Genomic DNA, 19,518 nt, shown 5'->3' with positions numbered 1-19,518 from the left:
AGAGATTTGTTTTAAACTTACATTACATTGCATGCTGGTAAATGTAGGCTTCCGTTCCTAAGGGGGAGAAGGAACACAAATGATACTCGTGTTGCTCAACATCACGCTAGTTTATTCTGTAAGTGTTATTTTAGCCCTGTGTTTTTCACTTTTTACAAGCATATCACATGCCTGCCATGACTCCACCCACTTCCATCGCCAAAGCTGGTGCCGCCATCCTCCACCCATGTGGAATCCCCCATATTTTTCCATTTCCAGCAGAGATGACACCAACACAATAGTATGGAACATTGGCAATTGAATCATCAGTAAAAACTCAACAGCTTTATTTAATACTGTTTAACCATTGACTGTAACTATTGGGAAATCCTGCAGCCGTGCACACCTTGGACAGAACATTACAAAAATTGAAACCAGAAGGGAACTCAAAGAGTCCATTCGACGAGTTACTGACAGCGCTAGCAACTCTTTTGTGCTTCGAATCTAGGGACACTACAAGAGTGGGAGTATGACGCTGATTTTCGCTCAGTCTTCTGCTTTTACTTTGGATGATGGGGTTAATGTCACATACATTGTGAGACCTAAAACGAGTCTTCCTCGTCCAGTTGACAACATTCATCGATATGATTAGAACCAAAAATGGAAACTTCATTTCCTAAATTCTGTTCTTCTTTGGAGAACTGGAATTCTAATGCAGAAGGTGAATCTTGTTTCTCTGATAGCCTTGGTGATGCTTGCATTGTTTTACTGCTTTCACTGTTAGAAAGAAAACTATGAGCAGGGGAAGTTGTTTTTTCCATCTCATCACATGATAAATGTTCATTGCCGATTTGGTTAAGTAATCTCTCATATTCACCATTTGAATAATTTGTATTAATATCGTCAAGATTCTCATTTTCTTGTTTCACTAAGCATTCCTGGGGTGAGCCAGCCGCCACATAAAATTCAGAATCATGTGACATATCAGCATCTGCACTACACTCAGATTGGTGGTTGAATTCGCCACCGGCAGCGTATGCTTGGTTTTGGACTACCTCTTCTTCAAGAATGTTACTTGGTTCATAGGAGAAGGCACCATCTAAATTGAATTGTGATTCCTGTGGGATATGAGGTTCCACGCTTTTCTCAAATTTCGGAATTATGTCAGGCTCCACACTGTGTCGAAATATTGTAGGGTTGTCAAGATCCATGACACTTTTGAATTCAGGGAGGGATTCTGCATCACCTTTGTGCTCGGTCTCTTGGGTGAGATCAGCATCCTCATTGTGCTGGTCTTCTGGGGTGTTTCTCGCACTTGATGTGTGTTTAGATTGTCGAGAGGAATTACCAGTCACACAATGTATGGAGGGGCCCTCTGCTTCTAGCTGCTGTATTCTCGCTTCTCTGGACTGTAGCATTGTTTCCAGTTGATTTATTTGTTCTTGTTGTATTGAAACTCGACTCGACAACTCAACAATCAAGATGTGCCTTCTGTCCTCCACAGAGCCACGCTCAGCATCCCCAGAGGCCGTCTTTGGTGTGTTTTCCTCTAAAAAAAAGCAAATACATCAGAAATGTAAAATGTAGTTAGATCTGGCCTTGCATAACACCCAATCAGCTTATATCATATTACAATTTCCTTCAAATTTTTGAAAAAATAAAATATGGTCATTTACGCAGTGGTCGAAGTGAGGGGAGCGGTCAGGAGTGGTGCTCCTCTACTTTTTTAAATGATACAGCTCCTATACTTTTATTTCAAATAGAAACCGTTCCGGAATGGTTTCGTTTTAAAATAAAAGTGTAGGAAGAAGTTAAAAGTTGACTTTCAGTGCACTGCACTGAACGTCCCTTAAACAGCAAGTGCAAGTGTTTGGAGTTGTGTATTGTGTGTGGAAGGGGACGTGATGATGGGGTTTGTGGGGAGTGGGTGCAGTCCAGCAGGGAACATAGTTCCACTACTTCTTTTCGTACACTTCAACCACTGCATTTACGACAAACTATACTCAAGTGAAACACACCATACCTAATGTACATATAACGACTTCTTGTAGTTCAATGTCAACATAAATGGATCATTATCCTGGAAACATTTTGCTATTGGATGTGGACTGTGATGAAATCACATTGTAGTCCTACAACATGTGACAAAAAATGAACTTTTATAGCTTTAAAAAAAGAGATAAGGATCACTTACAATATATGAAAGTTGCTCATTATAGTAACTCATTTCCTCTTAGTCCCTTACCCATGGGATGTCACAGACTTGCAGCGTACCAGAGTATATGTTGTGGCACTTTAAGAGCTTAGAACTGGAAGCTCAAAACTTTTAAGATAGCAGTTTTGCCACTCTATGGGCTCCTCCTTTGCACCAAACTCCAACGCTATCCAATCAGCTCTCTGTTTTGTGCCAGCAAATGGAACTATGCTATTCCCAAGAATGACTTGAGCAGTTGAAGAGTGAATCAAATGCCTGGAGAGGCTGAAGGACTACGATTACAGTGAATAATATTTTCATGTACTTACATTCATAATCCTTGTCAGGTAAAAATGACATCCAGTCTCAAACGTGCTACACATGTTTCTGGGCATTGTCTGACTGGACATAGCATACCCCTGGCTCTAATATCTAGCATATCATATATTTTTTAGAAAGTGTACAGAGTAACTATTGTAGCTGCCTCACAAAATACAAGAGATAACACAACATGAAACAAAACCCCTCTGTACTCTCATCAATGGCCAACAGCTCAAAGAATTGAGGGAATTATTTTGATCTGTTTAGAAGAAAGGAGGATACAATTTGCAAGGAAGAGTTATGTATACACCTGATATAGGTTTAGGAAAGAGGTTGGATGGCAACTGGACTGATTCAAGTCAATATCTGAAATAAACTGAGGCAGACATTTCCAAGTTTGCAAATGCAATTTTCAAACTAGCCATCCCTCTCAAAAAAAGATAGGCGTGCTTATTCTGTGAGCCAAAGTAATGACAATCAGGTAAACCATCATGCATGTGAAAATGCTCATGTTAGCGAACTCCTGGAATGAAGGGGGCTAATGAACATGAAGACACAGAGCCAGAATTAGGATCCATAATGATGCTCCTTAAAGAAGCAAATGACTGACACGCGTCAACAAAATACATCGTCATGACAAGTCAGATGAAGGCGTTTTGTTAGTTTGACTGACAAAATGAGTAAACTCGAAAAGTCAGAAATGACTGTGCATCATCAAATGCACGTGAAGGGGGGGTGGTCAATGCCTGTTCCGAAGCTCAGGAGCAAAGACATGTTCCTATCCTGTTTTCTGGCAGAGGTATTCCCACTGCATGTATGCTATCCTGATCAGCTACGGAAAGGTAAGGTTTCCATACCCCATAACCTTTGATACCAGATTGGTAAAATCGACAATCAAGGGGATTGATGAAAGATTGGACAGCTCCTTTATGACAGAATGTTTTCCTGAGAGGCAGAGGCCTGGGGGCTTATGGGCTGGCCTGTGAATGTTTAAAAAAAGAGAACGGAGCTGTCAGGACAATATTCGCCAGGTAACTGTTACATGAAGTGATCAACTAAACACCTATATTCACTAATGGAAAAATCTCATATCTCAGTGACCCTTTGAACGAAGAACCATTTAAAATACTACAGATTAATGGTCCTTGCTGTTTTTACGTATTACTGATATTGCATCGGATAAAGAAATCAAGAAATGCGATTAAAGCAATAAACATCCTAATTTTACGTAGTAGGCATTATTCCTTCATGAGTAGCTCACCAAGACAGCCCACATGACACATTTCTGTGACAGTTCGTATTTAGTTCATGTTTTCAGTGATTGTGAGCAGAATAACTTTCCAAGTTATTTCCCTCATAATGTAACATGAAACGGAGGAGGATGGGATGTTTATGATTTAAAAGACAATTCCATTGATAGAAAGAACAAGTTACTTCTTACCTTGTAACGTTCTTTCAATGGGATGTTCCTCCGACGTATTCCTTATCTTTGATAGATCATCTCCAGCTTGCTGGCCTCTGAATTTCTTTTTCAGTAGAGGGTGCTGCGCGTCGACATCCCTCGAGCCGATGTCCCTCGACGGCCTCCGTATCGGTGCTGACATCACCACACGTATAAATAGACCCGCGCAGCGTCCGTTGCTCAGTTCTGTTTTAACGTTAGCAGTTGTTTTACATTAATTGGTTATTCACCTTGAAGGAGCGTAAGCTGCAACCACAAGGGAAGTATTACTGCGGGGATGGATGGGAGGGGCGATAAGGAATACATCAGAGGAACATCCCATTGAAAGAACGTTACAAGGTAAGAAGTAACTTGTTCTTCGAAGGGATTGTGTCCTCCGACGTATTCCTTATCTTTGATAGACTCCCATAGCAGTAGTGTGCAATTGGAGGTGGGAGTAAAACGCCATGTTTCCTTTTAGGAATGAACCGAATGTAATACGGCTTTGCCAAACCTAGTCTCTTGACTGGAGGAGGAATCCAGGTTGTAAAATCTTGTGAAGGTATGTGCGGACGACCATGTGGCAGCCACACATATGTCTCGAACCGGAACCCCTCTTTGGAGGGCCGAGGAGGCTGCGATACCCCTGGTTGAATGAGCCCTAAGATTTTGAGGAGGCTCTTTCCCTGCCAGTTTCTAACATTCCGGGATGGCCAAAAGAATCCATCTGGAAATGCTTTGTTTTGTTATCGGTAGTCCCAACGTGTGCCCTGAGTAACCCACGAACAGTTGGTCTGCTTGACTAATCCTAGCAAGTCTGCTGATGTAGAAGCTTAAAGCCCGCCTTGGGTCCAGCCTATGTAGCCTTTCTTCCTCTTTCCCCGGATGGGGAGGCGGATAGAATGAAGGTAAAGTAATTTTCTGAGTGATGTGGAATTCAGAAACCACCTTTGGGAGGAAATTAGGCTTCACCTGTAGGACAACCTTGTCTTTATGAAAAATTGTATGAAGGGGTTTACAAGATAGAGCTTGTAATTCGCTCACCCTTCTAGCAGATGTTAAAGCCTCTATTAAGACAGTTTTAAGGGTGAGAAATCTTAACAAACAAGAGTGGAGTGGTTCGAAAGGAGTACCCATAAGGAAATTTAAGACTAAATTTACGTCCCATAAGGGAACCTGGAAAGGTTTTGGAGGGTAGACATTAGTTAATCCCTTTAGAAATTGTATTACTAACGGTAGTTTGAAATACGAAGGTTCCACCGCAGTGCGCTTGAAGATCGATAGTGCTGCAAGATAGCCCTTGATAGTGCCAACTTGAAGGCCTGAATTTGCCAAGTAGAGTAGAAAGGATAACACCGTTGGTGTACCACATGAAAAGGGGTTGATATTCTCTTCTCTACACCAGCTGCAAAAGTATAAAGACTTTGCTGCTGGCCTTCTGGCCGAAAGCAATACTTCCATGACGTCATCATGGAGGTCCCAATCCTTGTATCTCAACCTTTCAGAAGCCAGGCGTGAAGGTTGAGTGTTCTGATGTCTGGATGGAGAACCTGACCTCCCTTCTGTGAGAGAAGATTCTCCTTGAGTGGAAGACGAATTGGAGGGCAGATGGACATGTCCAGAAGGTCCGGGTACCACGTTCTCCTGGCCCAGTCTGGGGCAATTAGGATCATGGTTCTCCGGAATCTTCTCAACCTCCTGATCATTTGAGGAATGACAGGGACTGGTGGAAACGCGTACAGGAGTGGAAACTCCCAGTCCACTACGAACGCGTCCCCTAGAGCTCCTCTCGGGGGAAATTCGCTTGAACAAAACAGATCGCACTTTCTGTTGGTACTGGTGGCAAACAGATCTACTTGAGGGGTTCCCCAAAGGGCGAAGATCTCCTGAAGGACTTCCTGAGCTAGTTCCCACTCGTGGGAGACTGTGGCCTGCCTGCTCAGAGCGTGCGCCGTCAAGTTCTTCTCTCCGGCTAGGTGGACTGCCGATAGAGAGATTCCTTCATGGATTGCCCAAAACCAGAGCTGCATCGCCTCTCTGCACAGTTGTAGTGATCCTACGCCTCCTCTTTTATTGAGGTAGTGCATGGCCACTGTGTTGTCCATCATTATCAGGACATTTTTCCATTGTACAGATGGCAGAAAAGCTTTCAGCGCTAGTCTGATTGCTCTCAGCTCTAACAGATTGATATGTAGTCTGGACTCCGATGGAGACCAACGACCGCTGATGGTCAAGTCGTTGGTATGGGCTCCCCACCCCGTGAGTGAGGCATCTGTGACTACTGTTATCTCCAGCCATGGTTGCCAAAACAGTTCCCCCTTCAAGATGTTTTTCTGGCAGGCCCACCACTGAAGGTCTCGAGCCACCTTGTCCGGAATCTGAAGGAGGTCCGTCATTCTCCCTGAGAATTGCGACCACTGAGTTCTCAGTGCCCACTGAAGAGATCTCATTCTCAGGCGAGCCTCTGGCACAAGGAAGATGCAGGATGCCATGAGGCCTAGCAACCTCAAAAAGTTGAAGGCTGGGAGACTTTGGGCATTTTGAAACTTGGTGACCATCTGCAGAAAATCCTGAGCCCTCACCTCTGGTGGCGAGGCTTTTCCCAGGGAAGTGTCCAGGACCGCTCCAATAAACTAGAGTCTCTGTGATGGTATCATCTGTGACTTCTTTAAATTAGGGAAGAAGCCCAGTTTGTGAAGGAAGTGGCAGACATAATCTAGCTGGATTTGAGATTGTTCTGAAGATACACCTCTGATCAGCCAATCGTCCAGGTAGGGGTAGATGTGGATCCCTTCCCTCCTTAGACTTGCCGCCACTGCCGACATTAGCTTGGTGAAGACCCTCGGGGCGGAGGTCAGCCCAAATGGCAGAACTCGAAATTGATAATGAGAGCCGCCAATTGCGAACCTCAGGTATTTCCTGTGTTTGAGATGGATCGGCACATGGAAATAAGCATCCTGGAGGTCCAGAGATACCAGCCAGTCCTGGAGCTGGAGGGCCTGAAGGATCTGAGATAGAGTTAACATCTTGAACTTGTCCTTCCTGAGGAACTTGTTCAATTCTCGTAAGTCCAAAATAGGTCTCAGTCTTCCGTCTTTCTTCGGTATGAGAAAGTAGGGGGGAGTGCCAGCCCTTGTTCTTCTTCGCTACAGGTACCGGTTCTATGGCACCTTTCTCCAGCAGGTCTACAATTTTCCTGCAGGAGGAGCAGATCTGGAACTCTCAGAGAGCTGTTCCCTGGTGGATGACTCTGAGGGATGCGTAGAAAAGGCAGGCAGTAACCTTGGGCAACTGTCTCCAATGCCCAAGCATCTGAGGTAATAGCCTGCCATTCCGTCAGATGTTGAGTTAACCTGCCCCCTACTGGTATCTTTTGAGGATAGTCCTCAGAGCGGTTTCGAGGCAGCTGATGCAGATGCCGAGGGTAAAGAGGCACCTGCTGCTGCTGCGGCTTTTGTGTTTTTACCCTGTCCACCTCGGGTGAATTTCTTCTGACCCCTTTGAACCGGCTGTTCTCTGCCCTTTCCGAATGCGGAATAGAAGCAAAAGGACTTACCTCTCCACGAGTTTCCTGAGGGGCAATATGGTGTCTGACGGATTGCAGCTCCTAAGGATTTTGCTGCTGCCTTTGATGTTTGTAGTTTTTCTAAACTGTCGTCCACCTTCTTACCAAACAAAGAAGAGCCGTCAAAGGGCATATTCAAGAGTCTGCTTTGCACATCTGGAGAAAAACCAGACTTTCGCAACCAAGCAAATCTCCTGGTAGTGTACTTGCCGCCATGGCCCTGCTGATACTGTCAGCAGAATTGATGCCAGTCTGAAGGGATTCGCACATTGCGTCCTTACCATCCTTAATGATGTTGTAAAACGCTTCCCTTTCTTCTCCCTCCGGGAGGCAGTCAGCCACTGATGAAGCACACTCCCAAAGTGTGTGGCTGAACCTTGCGAGCCTACAAGTAGCATTTCTGGATTTCAACGCCATGCTACATGCGGAAAATACTTTTTTGGCCATAGAGTCATATCTCTTATCATCCCTGTCCTGTGGAACAGTAGGGTAAGCCGATCTACTGCCTGCTGAACTAGCTGCCTGAACAACCAGACTCTCCAGAGTTGGGTGTTTGGATAAATATTCAGGGTCAGCAGAAGACACCTGATATTTAGCTGATAGTTTCTTGTTAACTGCCGGGATCACCTCAGGTGTTTCCCAGTTTGCCAATATTCTCCTTTGTAATGCCGCATGAAATGGCAGTACAGGATCTTCCTGTGGACCTTTGACCAAGATGTCTGTGAGGTCGTCTTGCTGAAATGCAGGTGAGGGTGTGGGCCATCCCATAAACTCTATTATCCTTGCCATCAAGGTTCTATAAGGGGTTTCAGCATGTTCCCCTGGGTCTGGTGTGACAAATTCCACTTCTGGGGAAGTGTCCAACACACTTGCTTCCTGTAGGGATTAATGGAGGTCTTTCAACCTACCTTCTTCAGAGGTAAATTCCTCCAGTGCAGGAGTTGTAGATCCCTGCAACTCAAAAGGCCTTTCCTGATCTGAATCCTCTACTTCTTCATAAATAGAAGATAAGACCTTGGAGTGGTCAGGTCTTGAAAATGGTATAAATCCCATTTCCAGAGCAGAAGGAGCAAGATTTGTCATGATTTGCTGAGAAAACGTCGACGTCGTCGACGCAGACGTTAAAGGCTTCGAAGCCATCGAAAAAGGCATTGAGAAAGGTGGTAGAGGCCTCGATGAACTTGAGAGTATCGGGATTCTACTCGAGGTCGTCGACGACATTCTCATGCTCGAGGCTCTGGGTATGGCCACTGGCTGTGAGGTGGCCATGGGTTTGTCCTTTCTCGGCGTCGACGACGGCATCGACTCGACTGACCTGTGCGTCGAAGAACCCTTCGATAACGGCGTCAACGACGCCCATCTATGAGTCGAAGGGATTTTCGACGACGGCGTCAAAGACGCAACTCTGCCTTTACTCGAGGGTTTGTGACGCTCTCGAGTGGCTTCTTTAGCCGGGTACTGCCACTCGCAGCTTTTTGATTTTTCGGGTCTTTCACCCAGGGTATCACCCTCAGCAGTCTTCGAGGGGGTCGAGGCCACTTTCTCGAAGACGCTTAGCATCTTTTTCCTGAATTCCTCCCACTCAGCCTGAGAGCTATGTTTTGTGGGACAGGAGACCCTTTTTGGGGAAATGGAAGAAGACGAAGACGAGGAAGGGGATCTTCGACGTCTCTTTTTTGAATGCTTAGATCTCGAAGAGTGATGGGAACTGCTTCGAGATCTCGAACGAGAATGTCTTTTATGATGGCGAGGAGACGAATGTCTCGACTCCGCCGAGGAAACTTTCGAAGAAGTTTTAACTGCCTTACCTTTCTCGAGCTTCCCCTTACGCTCCTTCAAGGCTTTCGCCGTCATGGACATGCAGTCCTCACACTCCGAAAAATGGTGCTCGATTCCCAAGCAACACAAACAGATCCTGTGAGGATCCGTCAACGACATTTTCTTTCCACAGTCTCGACATTTTTTGAAGCCGGACCATGGAGTCGTCGGTTCGGGTGAGGAAGCCATCGAGTACGAGTCAGTATTCACGAGGAATAGAATATATTTGACTGAAGAACTGAGCAACGATATTCCGAGGCCCCACGAAGTGCAGAAAAACAGAACTGAGCAACGGACGCTGCATGAGTCTATTTATACGCGTGGTGACGTCGGCGCCGATACGGAGGCCATCGAGGGACATCGGCTCGAGGGACGTCGACGCACAGCGCCCTCTACTGAAAAAAAATGTCCAAGGCCAGCAAGCTGGAGATGATCTATCAAAGATAAGGAATACGTCGGAGGACGCAATCCCTTCGAAATAAGATTACAAATCAATGGTTTTAATTTCTAAATCATGAGAATGTCATTAATAATAAATATGTAAACAGAATAGTCAGCTAAATCCTGGTATGGGGCGGTCATGTCAGATTAACTGAGGATTTAGTACAAAACACTCAAATACACAGCTCCAAATGCTAACATAAGAAATAAGGAAGAAAGGTATCACTGAGAATATTGATTTGATTAAACACATGTTGAGGAGAGGATCTACCCAGTCTTCATGTTAGAATTTAGGCAGAAATGCCTTTGAGTACCCGGCGAGAGACAATCAGATTGTTACACGCAATCTGATTGGCTCTCGCCAGGGCTTTACCCGACAGAATCCCTCGAAGTTTAAGATTACTTCACATCCCCGGTGGGGGGTGTGGCGGGGATTCAGGTAAGTGTGTTCTGCCCCCCCAAGCCCCAAACAATCCCCTGCCCACGCTCCCAAACCCACTTACCCTTCTCTACGTTCCATTTTCGAGAGCGAACGTGCTGGGAACACTTCTGTCCCCAGCGCGTCTGCCTCTGATGGCCGCCACAGAAAGGGAAAACGGACTCCGTTTTCCCTTCCCCGGTGGCCATATATAAAAAAAGAATTCTGTTCCGAATTGCTGAAGCGTTTCAGAACAGAAAAAGAATGCTATTAGTACCCCGGACTTGCAAACCAGGATACTAATAGCAATAAGGCCCTTGCTGCAGGGGCATTAGCGAGTCAGGTAATGCCCAAGGGCATTACCTAGCTCGGTAAAACCCCAGCGGCTCTGGGCTTATTGCTTAAACAACATGACCTCCATCTAGCTTTTTTATAGAAAGTAATGCTGCAAGAGAGAATTCATGTATCTTTAGGCTGCTTTTAAGACTGAAAACCTTTCACAATTAAGCCATACTTCAAGGGGAAGCTCTTTGGATTTTTTGCTCTGTCCAAACAATACGTGATGGCCCTTTCCAAGGTATGATGGGATTGTTCTTCTGGTATTGAAGGATTATGGAAGCAGCATGGCAGGAAGAAAGTCTGGTCAACATGGAAATCCCTGCCCACTTTGTGAAGGAAGGAAGCAGGAGTCCTAAGGAAAAACATGTCATGATGAAATATATGTATAAATATAAATAATAAACGCATAATAAAGTTGTGCCATGCCAAACTCATATATACATACAAAAATCTAGGGTGGAATTGGTACTTCATCTGGATGCATCCAGATGAAGTACCAATTCTGTCCCAGATTTCTGTGTACATATTACAGGGTCTGCGTTAGCGACCCTGTAGTTATGGTTAAGTTGCTCAACCCATAGGAAGATCAGTTTTCGGGCGTCTTATAGCTTTGGTGGTATTCAACAAATCCACACCAAACATTGCAAAGAGAATATATGGCCACCTCCAAAGTATTTGCAAAGTTTGGTACAGTTTAGTCAAGGGGGGGTGCAAATTTATAGGGGGATTCCAAAACATTTGAAATCCGGATAGAGATGCATTTAAACATATTTTGTTCATGTGGACAGCCTAAACTGCTGGTCGGAATGGCAGCAAACCTGCGCGAGGATTAGTGGCCTGGTCCCGAACGCATGCTTTTGCAAATTTGTTGTAATTCTGTCCAGTAGAAAATGGGCAAAAAGTAGGTTCAAACGAATTAGTGATATCTGCATCCGGTCTGCGGACTCACTTCCTGGATCAGTGTCTGCGGTGCAGACACCTCTGAAACAATCAGGGAGCCGCGTGACATTCGTGGACATAGTGTGCACCCACTGATTGGTCAATTACAAACATGAGGTGCGTCAAAACTTCTGAAATGGACACCATGTTGTCCACAGACATCGCAGTAAAAACATAAAATAACACATTACACTTCTCAAACAAATTAAACAATCTCTGGGGAGCTAAGCAGTGATGAGAATCAGATGGTATATGTCCGCAGAAAGCCAAAAAGCAGGTGTTTTTTCTTCTCTGATGTCTGCAAACATCTGCGATGTGCGGGGACATTCCTGTAATGTTTGTGAACTTGTCAAAAGTTCGAGGACATCCATGCATATTTCTGCATTACAGGGTCAGTGAAGAGCAGTCTTAGGATGGCTTATAACTTTGGCTCCATTTAATGAACTTGCATGGCAATTTGCAATAAAATCCTAGCCCTAGATTCGAATGTTATTGCAAAGTTTGGTGCAATTTTGGCAAGAGGGGGCAAAATGAGAGGGGGGTCCCAAAATATGTGAACGGCTGTTACATTTGGTGCCATTTGATGAATCTGCGTACATGTTTGAGAAAGGATTTTAGACCCAACTTTGAATGTTTTTGCAAAGTTTGGTGGGATTTTGTCATGCTTATGGGGTTGGGGCAACATTTTTAGATGGCTTATAACTTTGGTGGCATTTGACAAATCTACACAAAAGTTTGTAAAAAGACTACAGACCCAACTTTGTATGATTGTACAAAGGTTGAATGGATTTTGTCAAAAGGGGGCCAACTAATATCACTATTTTTTGTACCTACATTTTGACACTTAAAAAAAAAAATCACGGCCGAATTTACAGTAAACATGTGCATGCAACATTGGCAAGGACCCGGAAGCATGGCTTTGCAAATGTGTCCGTGTTTTATTTTTTGAAAGTGTCATAATGTAGGTACAAAAGATAATGACATACCTTTGGTGACTGAGGTTTAGCCTGTGGCCATGGCCTTTGGCCATGCCATGGACAATCTTGCCACTGGTTATGGCCACCAGGGACCGGCAATGGGGTTAAAGCGGGCATGGTCACCAGGGACAAGCTATGTGGTAAAGTTTGACTGGGAACACAAATTCTGCTCCTGGCTACAGCATGAAATGCTACACGGGTTTGCAGCCAACATGCGCGAGGAGCAGCAGCAAGGACCTCTAAGCATGCTTTTGCAAATCTGTCCTGTGTTTCATTTTTTCCAAACTGTCCAAAATATGTACAAAAATAGTGATAAAACTTTGGGGCTTGGACAGTGGGCCTGGCCCTTGGCAAAGACAAATGTCTACTCTGATTTGCTTATTAGGGCATGTAGAATGGCCGAAGCCCATGCCACATGTATTGTGGAGACTGCCCATGGCTGCAAGCCATGAGCACTGGCCATTGGTCACATTATGATTGTATAGTGAACACTGGACCAAGATGCAGGCTAGGCGCAGTTGGTAACGGGGATGATTTGGTGGGGCTGGGGTCATAGTCAAGCCTCATGCCCTAAGCAATTCAGCCATGACTTGCAATGTCAGCATGCATGGCTGAAAACGGTACATCAGTAAGCGTTGCTAAAAATGTGTTTGTTAAAGGCAGTTTATAGTTCTTTCATATATGTTAAGAGGAATTATTAATAACATATATACAGTGCTGTAACATGAAACATTTTCACTTATAAAAACCATTGAAATTCACTGAAAAAAGGTTGTTAAAGGGATGTTATGGTTAAGTTGTACTAATAAAAACCTATGAAATTCATTGACAAAAGCATGGCTAAGGGAACGTTATAGTTGCAAGGTAAAATAAAAAACCTAAAGAAATTCACCACTTATGGTAAGCTATGCAAACATAACTTGCCCCACCCCCATGCACTGCTAAGACTTACACCCAAGACATCAAAGATGACATCACAAATGACATCATTGATTATATCACTGAGGACATCACATATGATAGCGATGCTGATGAAAAGTCCCTACAAGGGGTTCTGTTTAGACTGCTGCTAGCAACATAAGAGGGGTGATCGGGAGACCTCTCATAAACTACTCCATATATCACAAAATGTGTTTATTGAAACAGAAAAGTTCTATAAAAGCGTTGCTAATACAGACATCTAATATTTTAATCCGGTAATGTTGGCCAGTAGAATTATAAACCCAAGCCTATCAGAATCTTGGCTAATGTTAAACTTGGAATTAACAACCAACAATACAAGAATTACTACACACGTGTTAGTACAGAAAATACATATGGAGAGCATCAATGCATATATATTTGAGGCACATACAGGGAAAGGAGGAAAGAAACACCAAGACCAGAAAATGACAATTATCATGTATAAAAAATGAATTGCTTTTCTGGGACCTGCTTATTGACCCATGTATGTGCACCATGAGCTCAGCCATAACCAAAAGGAAAGTACCTTAAGAACATAGCACAAGGTTAAGGTCTACATATACAGCACATTTAGAGTATGCGCATCATGTTCTCAATGCAGTATGACCAGATCAAGTCATCTGCTTAAAATTCTCGCTGTCACTGAACAAAAACAACTGTCACATATCTATGTGATGTCCTCAATGATGTAATTTGTGATGTAATCGTTGATGTCCTAGTGTTAGTTTTAGCAGTACCTGGTGGTGGCGTGAGTTATAGCTTACAGAACTGGTGAATATCTTAGTTTTTTTGATTTTACCTTGCAATCATAACATCCTTTTAACAACTTTTTTTTTCAATACATTTCATAGTTTTTTATTAGTGCAACTTAACTATAGCATCCCTTTAAAAAGTTTTTTCGGTGATATATATACATATATAAATATTTGTGAAAAAAGCACTTCAGAGTTAAGGTTAAGCCAACAAAAACCTAAATAGCATATTAGAAATAATAATGTTCGGCTAAAAACATGATAAACTTTATTGATCCATTTAAAAATATTTGTTTAAGCAAATATCATGGTACCCTTAACTCACCATGGTGTGCTTTTGCAATATTTTGTGTTTGTTATAACATCTTTTAATGTGAAAGTGATGCAATGTGTTGTGTGAATATTTGTTTGTGTTTAATAAAAATGTTAAAGTGTTTTATATATGTATGTTTTAATGTGTGCTATATATGTGCTACTTTTATTAGTATATACATTGTCTTATTTAGTCAAGCTAATTTATCACACATATTGCATGTTTGCATTTTTTATGTATAGATTTAGGACTATTCAAGTTTAAATGCTACTAATTTTGTAAATTATAAATGTGTATATATTAATGTTATTTAAAGAAGTAAATGTTACTAGGTTTTTACTGTATATGATATTTTAATAATTTTTATTTGTTTAGTGTAGGTTTTATTTTTAGGTTATGATTATTGTTTATTAAACTATATATTTACGATGATTATATGTACGTGTTTAATTGAGATTTGTTATATGTAAAGTATTAAATTGAAATGTTGATGTATATTTTGTTATTGTAAATGTATGATTAACTTACTTGTATTACTTAACAATGTTCTGTGTATTTCATTTTAGTAATTGCATATTTTTGGAGAAAATGGTAGGCATTCATGATAATATTGTATGCTTTCAAGTTTGTGGGTGAGTTAAGGTTACCATGATATTTCGTTTTAATGAAACATTTTGTAATGTATTCATTAAGTGTATCATGTTGTTACCTTAATGTTATTTCTAATGTTTGTAGACTTTTGTTGGTTAAACCTCAACACTTTTTTATTTGTTTGTTTTTCAAATTATATTATTACAGTTATGGTTAAGTTGCTGTTTCCATAGGAAGAGCACTTTTTGGGCAGCCTATAACTGCGCTCCTCCTGGGCGGATCCTCGCCAAACTTTGCAAAAAAAGTATATGGGCCACTCTGAAGTTTTTTGCAAAGTTTGGTGATGTTTGGTCCGGGGGGGGAGTTATAGGGGGGTCCCAAAACTTCTTTTTCCCCATAGACTGAATGAGGGAAAAACTATGTGCACGGCTACAGGGCAAACCGCTGGACGGATTTTCACCACATTTGCGGCAGGGGATTGGTCCCGAAAGCGTGCTTTTGTAAATTTGGTGACAATCCGTGCAGTACTTTTCTTTAAAACGACCAAAAAGTAGGTCTCACAAAATTAGTGATATGTCCCCCCCAGGGTCACACGTCCCTGTTTGCTCGGCGGACAAGATACCAATTGGTTAAGGGGCTGCCGTCATGACCACAGACACATGACGTCTCTGTCGATTGGCTGCAGTGAGACGTGTTGTGCATCAGATTGTTTGGATGCGCCCGACATCTTGGATCCGCTGACAGCGCAGCGGCGACCAGCGGCAAAATGCTATTTTAAAACCTATTTTGCTGTGTCATAGTGCTTGGGGTGGTTCACACTGTAAGAGATGGGTGAAAAAATGTATTTGTTCAGGCGGTAGGTGTTAATATTGTATTCTCTATGCACGCCTTGTTCGGAATGTTTGTGCATACAAAAAATGAGGGTTTTAATAGGGGTATTATTTCAGTCGGTGCTGCGCCCAGGCTCCTTGGCACAATGGCCGTTATATGGTGTGGTAGTTGTGGCAAGGACCTACAGTGTTTGGTGCATGCCCAAAGGCCATGCACCCAAAAACAAAGTTATAAGCACTGCAGTTGTAAGCCACTATGGATTTCATACACTGCATACCCATACATTCAAAAATCTATGGGCTTACACCCAAGTCTGTAGCTTGTGGCCACATCTACTGCAGCATATAACAGGCATAGGTACACACATATTATGAAACATCAGTCGGGTTGTTGTGGGGAGGGCGTAGTGTTTTGGGAGCATGGCGAAAGGCGATGCTCCCAAAACCAACTTTATAAGTAGTGAAATTAGAAGCCACAATGGTTGCGATATGCTTTACTGTTTCTGGCAGGACCCCGAGTCTTGGGTGCATGGCCAAAAGCCATGCACCCAAGCCTGCAGTGATAAGGAGTGAGGGTATAAGTGAACATGGCCGTGGTGTGGTGCTGTGTTTGTGTGCATGTTTTAGTGTCTTGGTTGCATGGCTGCAGACCACGCACGCAAACTAACCTTAAAAGCAGTGAAATTAGAAGCATCATGGTTTTGATATGTAGCGATGTTTGTGGTTAGGACCTATAGTGTGGGTTGCTTGCCTGTAGGGTGTAGGTGCTGGGTTATACATCAAAAAAGCTAGGTCCAAATTATCCTGCAAGAACTCCCATAAAAGTGCATTATTCCCACCCCGGCTGTGCCCCGGGGGTGGCGGATGCAGTAGAGAACCAGTGCCCGCAACCCCAAAGAAAATCGGAGTAGGAGACGCGAGATCCTTCCCAAAGTCGGCAGACGGATGAGGCGCGGCAGTTGAGGCCCTGACGCAGCGCCCGCCCCCTCCACGACACGGCGTGTGCGGGGAACCCTCCTTGAGAAGGCACACAGAGACAACCCGACTCCAAGAACCGGCGCCCTATAGATATCGCTGGAGACGCACGGCGATCTCCTCTGTCGACCAGACACTGGCAGTGGGCGAATCCTCAAGGCGCTTCTCCTGGCCCGTCAGCAAGGTGAGTGGGAGAGGCTCCGCGGCTGATTGCCTGCGGCTCGGGCCTAAGCTGCCGGTCTTTTCCCCCCTCGCCCCAATCAGCAGGACAGCGGCACCGGGTCGAGCTGCAGCAGGACAAGGAGATTAGGGGGGGCTGCGCTCCCCCGTTTCCGGAGATACGCTGCCAACGAACTATATTAAGTCGCAGCCAGCATACAGACACACGATGGGCCCCTGCGCTGCTTGAGCACACCCGCTTGGCATACGCGAGCCCTTTTCCAAACCCTACACCCACCCCTTGGGTGAACAGTTGAAGCGGCTATGCCCACACTGCACGGGGGCGATCAACCGCCGATCAACCTCGACATGGGGAAGGAAAAGACCAAGCGACAAACACTGCAAAGCAAAATGGACCTCTACACCGTGGAGGCCTCTCCACGCCACAGACCTCAGCCCCCAGAAAACAAAGAGGCCGGCGACGAGCCTCAGGACCCCCCAATTTCCTTGACGGACCTCATGAGCGATTGGGGAATCGAGGACATCGCTGGAACTTAAAATAGGTGGCATATCCACTGAGGTGTCCCTCATACGCCAAGACCTCTGCAATCTATCGGCCAGGGTTGGTGAGGCGGAACAGTGTCGGACACAGAAGACACGGTGCACCGCTTGGAGCAACAACTTGCCGCGATCCCCCAAATAATTGCCCAACTGGAATACCGTGCTGAGGACAGCGAAGGGAGAGCGCGGCGCAATAACCTCAGGATCCTCGGAATACTGGAGAAGGAGGAAGGCCCCAGCGCTGAACTGTTCCTGGAGGATTGGCTAACTCATGTCTTCTCCCCCAAAAAACTGTCAAAATTTTTCTCCATAGAAAGGGCGCACAGAGTCCCCACCGGCCCACCTACCCCGGGCGCCCCGCCTAGAACGATAATCGCACGCCTGCTGAACTACCGTGATCGAGATGCGATCCTACAAATGGCAAGGGCCTCCGGCCCGATTACATACAATGGCTTTAGGGTCGGGTTCTACCCCGACTACACCAAGGAAGTCCAAAAGGCCCGCCAATCTTTTGACTCGGTCAAGAAGAAACTTCAGTCGCTTTCTATCAAATATGCTTTATTTTTCCCGGCATCGCTCAAAGTCCACCATGAGGGCACCACGCATCTATTTTACACTCCCAAAGAAGCATGGGACTGGCTGGAAACCCAAGTTCTCTCGGATTCCAGAATGAGGCGCACACCACTGGGCCCACCCACACAGAGGCCCCGACCTGAGTGGCTCTCGCCCCCTCGATCTCCGGCCAACACAGACAACGACATGACGGGGACCCCCACAGAAAAGGGGTAAGGCCCACGCAGTGGGGGAGACTAAGCTGCAACGAACTAACATGGAAGCGCTCACCAACCGGCCGCCGCCCCTAAGGCGACGCGGGCTCTATCGCAGTCAGGGTTATCCCGAGGAATTTTACAAGTTATAAGTTTAATGTTTGGCCAATAGGTTCTCCCAGTAGGGGGGTGGAGTACAGGGTGGGGGGCGTTTGGTGTACCTAAGGAACCATGGGACAAGAAGGCTTGAAACCGACAAACTTAGGCAAGGAAAACAAACTCTGTCTTTGGCCAGGACCGTGGACGCCATTATCAGCCACTCAGCAGGCACCTCAATGCGAGGCAACCCTCGGATGTCTCCCTTGGAAGGAAACCGCCATATGTCCCCAGAAAAAGCGCAATTGCCACTGATCCTTCTAGATGTCCCAACAAGAAGACTCACGCAGATAGATTGAATTCCAACAAGGTAACCATACTGTCCTGGAACGTCAATGGCCTTGGCTCCAGCATAAAGCGAAGATTGGTGCTCCAGTACCTAAACCGACACTCGCCAGACATTGCCCTCCTAAATGAAACGCACTTGACAGGCACAAACGCCAACTTTTTCAAAAGGTCCAATTATCTGCATAGCTACCATGCCAGATTCACGAAAGGTGCCAGGGGCACAATGATACTCGTTCACAAACGAGTTCCCCTCCAGGTAAGGAAGTTCAAGACGACCCCCGAGGCCGATATGTACTGTTGCTAGCTGATATCTGGGGCGAGAAATGGGGCCTCGCAGCAATCTATGCCCCTCCACGCTGGCGAAAGAACTACTCTCCGAACTACAGAGCTTGCTCCTGGAAGAAGAGGCCGATACTTGGGTGATTGGGGGGGACTTTAATGAAGTAATGCACACCACAGTCGATAGATCCTATAGGAGACCTGGAACCCACCCCACCTCCACACCGCTCGCCGCGTTCGCCGAGGCCTTGGGACTGACGGACACATGGCATTTGCTTCATAACAATGAGGCTGGCTTTTCCTTCTATTCGGGCATCCACAATCGTTCACAGGCTTCTCGACGCTGAATTCCTTGCAAGAGGAATTTCGGACCACTCTCCGCTCTTCCTAACCATGGAAAACTCCGGCCGCCACCCAGACCGTAACTGGCTCCTAAACGCATACCATCTCCG

General features: G+C 44.9%; 1 protein-coding gene across 1 annotated transcript in view; it reads right to left on the bottom strand.

The window, feature by feature from the left end:
- Positions 1-309: 309 nt before the first annotated feature.
- Positions 310-19,518, bottom strand: part of CCDC192 (coiled-coil domain containing 192) — a 963,016-nt gene continuing 943,807 nt past the window's right edge. The window contains exon 7 of the mRNA XM_069625619.1: positions 310-1,528. Within this exon, the coding sequence (XP_069481720.1) occupies positions 582-1,528 (947 nt within the window). The 3' untranslated portion in view covers positions 310-581. The remainder of the gene's footprint in view (positions 1,529-19,518) is intronic.

The sequence above is a fragment of the Ambystoma mexicanum genome, chromosome 6p, assembly GCF_040938575.1.
Source record: "Ambystoma mexicanum isolate Mex_15411 chromosome 6p, UKY_AmexF1_1, whole genome shotgun sequence".
Lineage (NCBI taxonomy): Eukaryota > Metazoa > Chordata > Amphibia > Caudata > Ambystomatidae > Ambystoma > Ambystoma mexicanum.
Note: the sequence above shows the minus strand (reverse complement) of the source record. Positions and strands in the feature narration are given on the sequence as shown.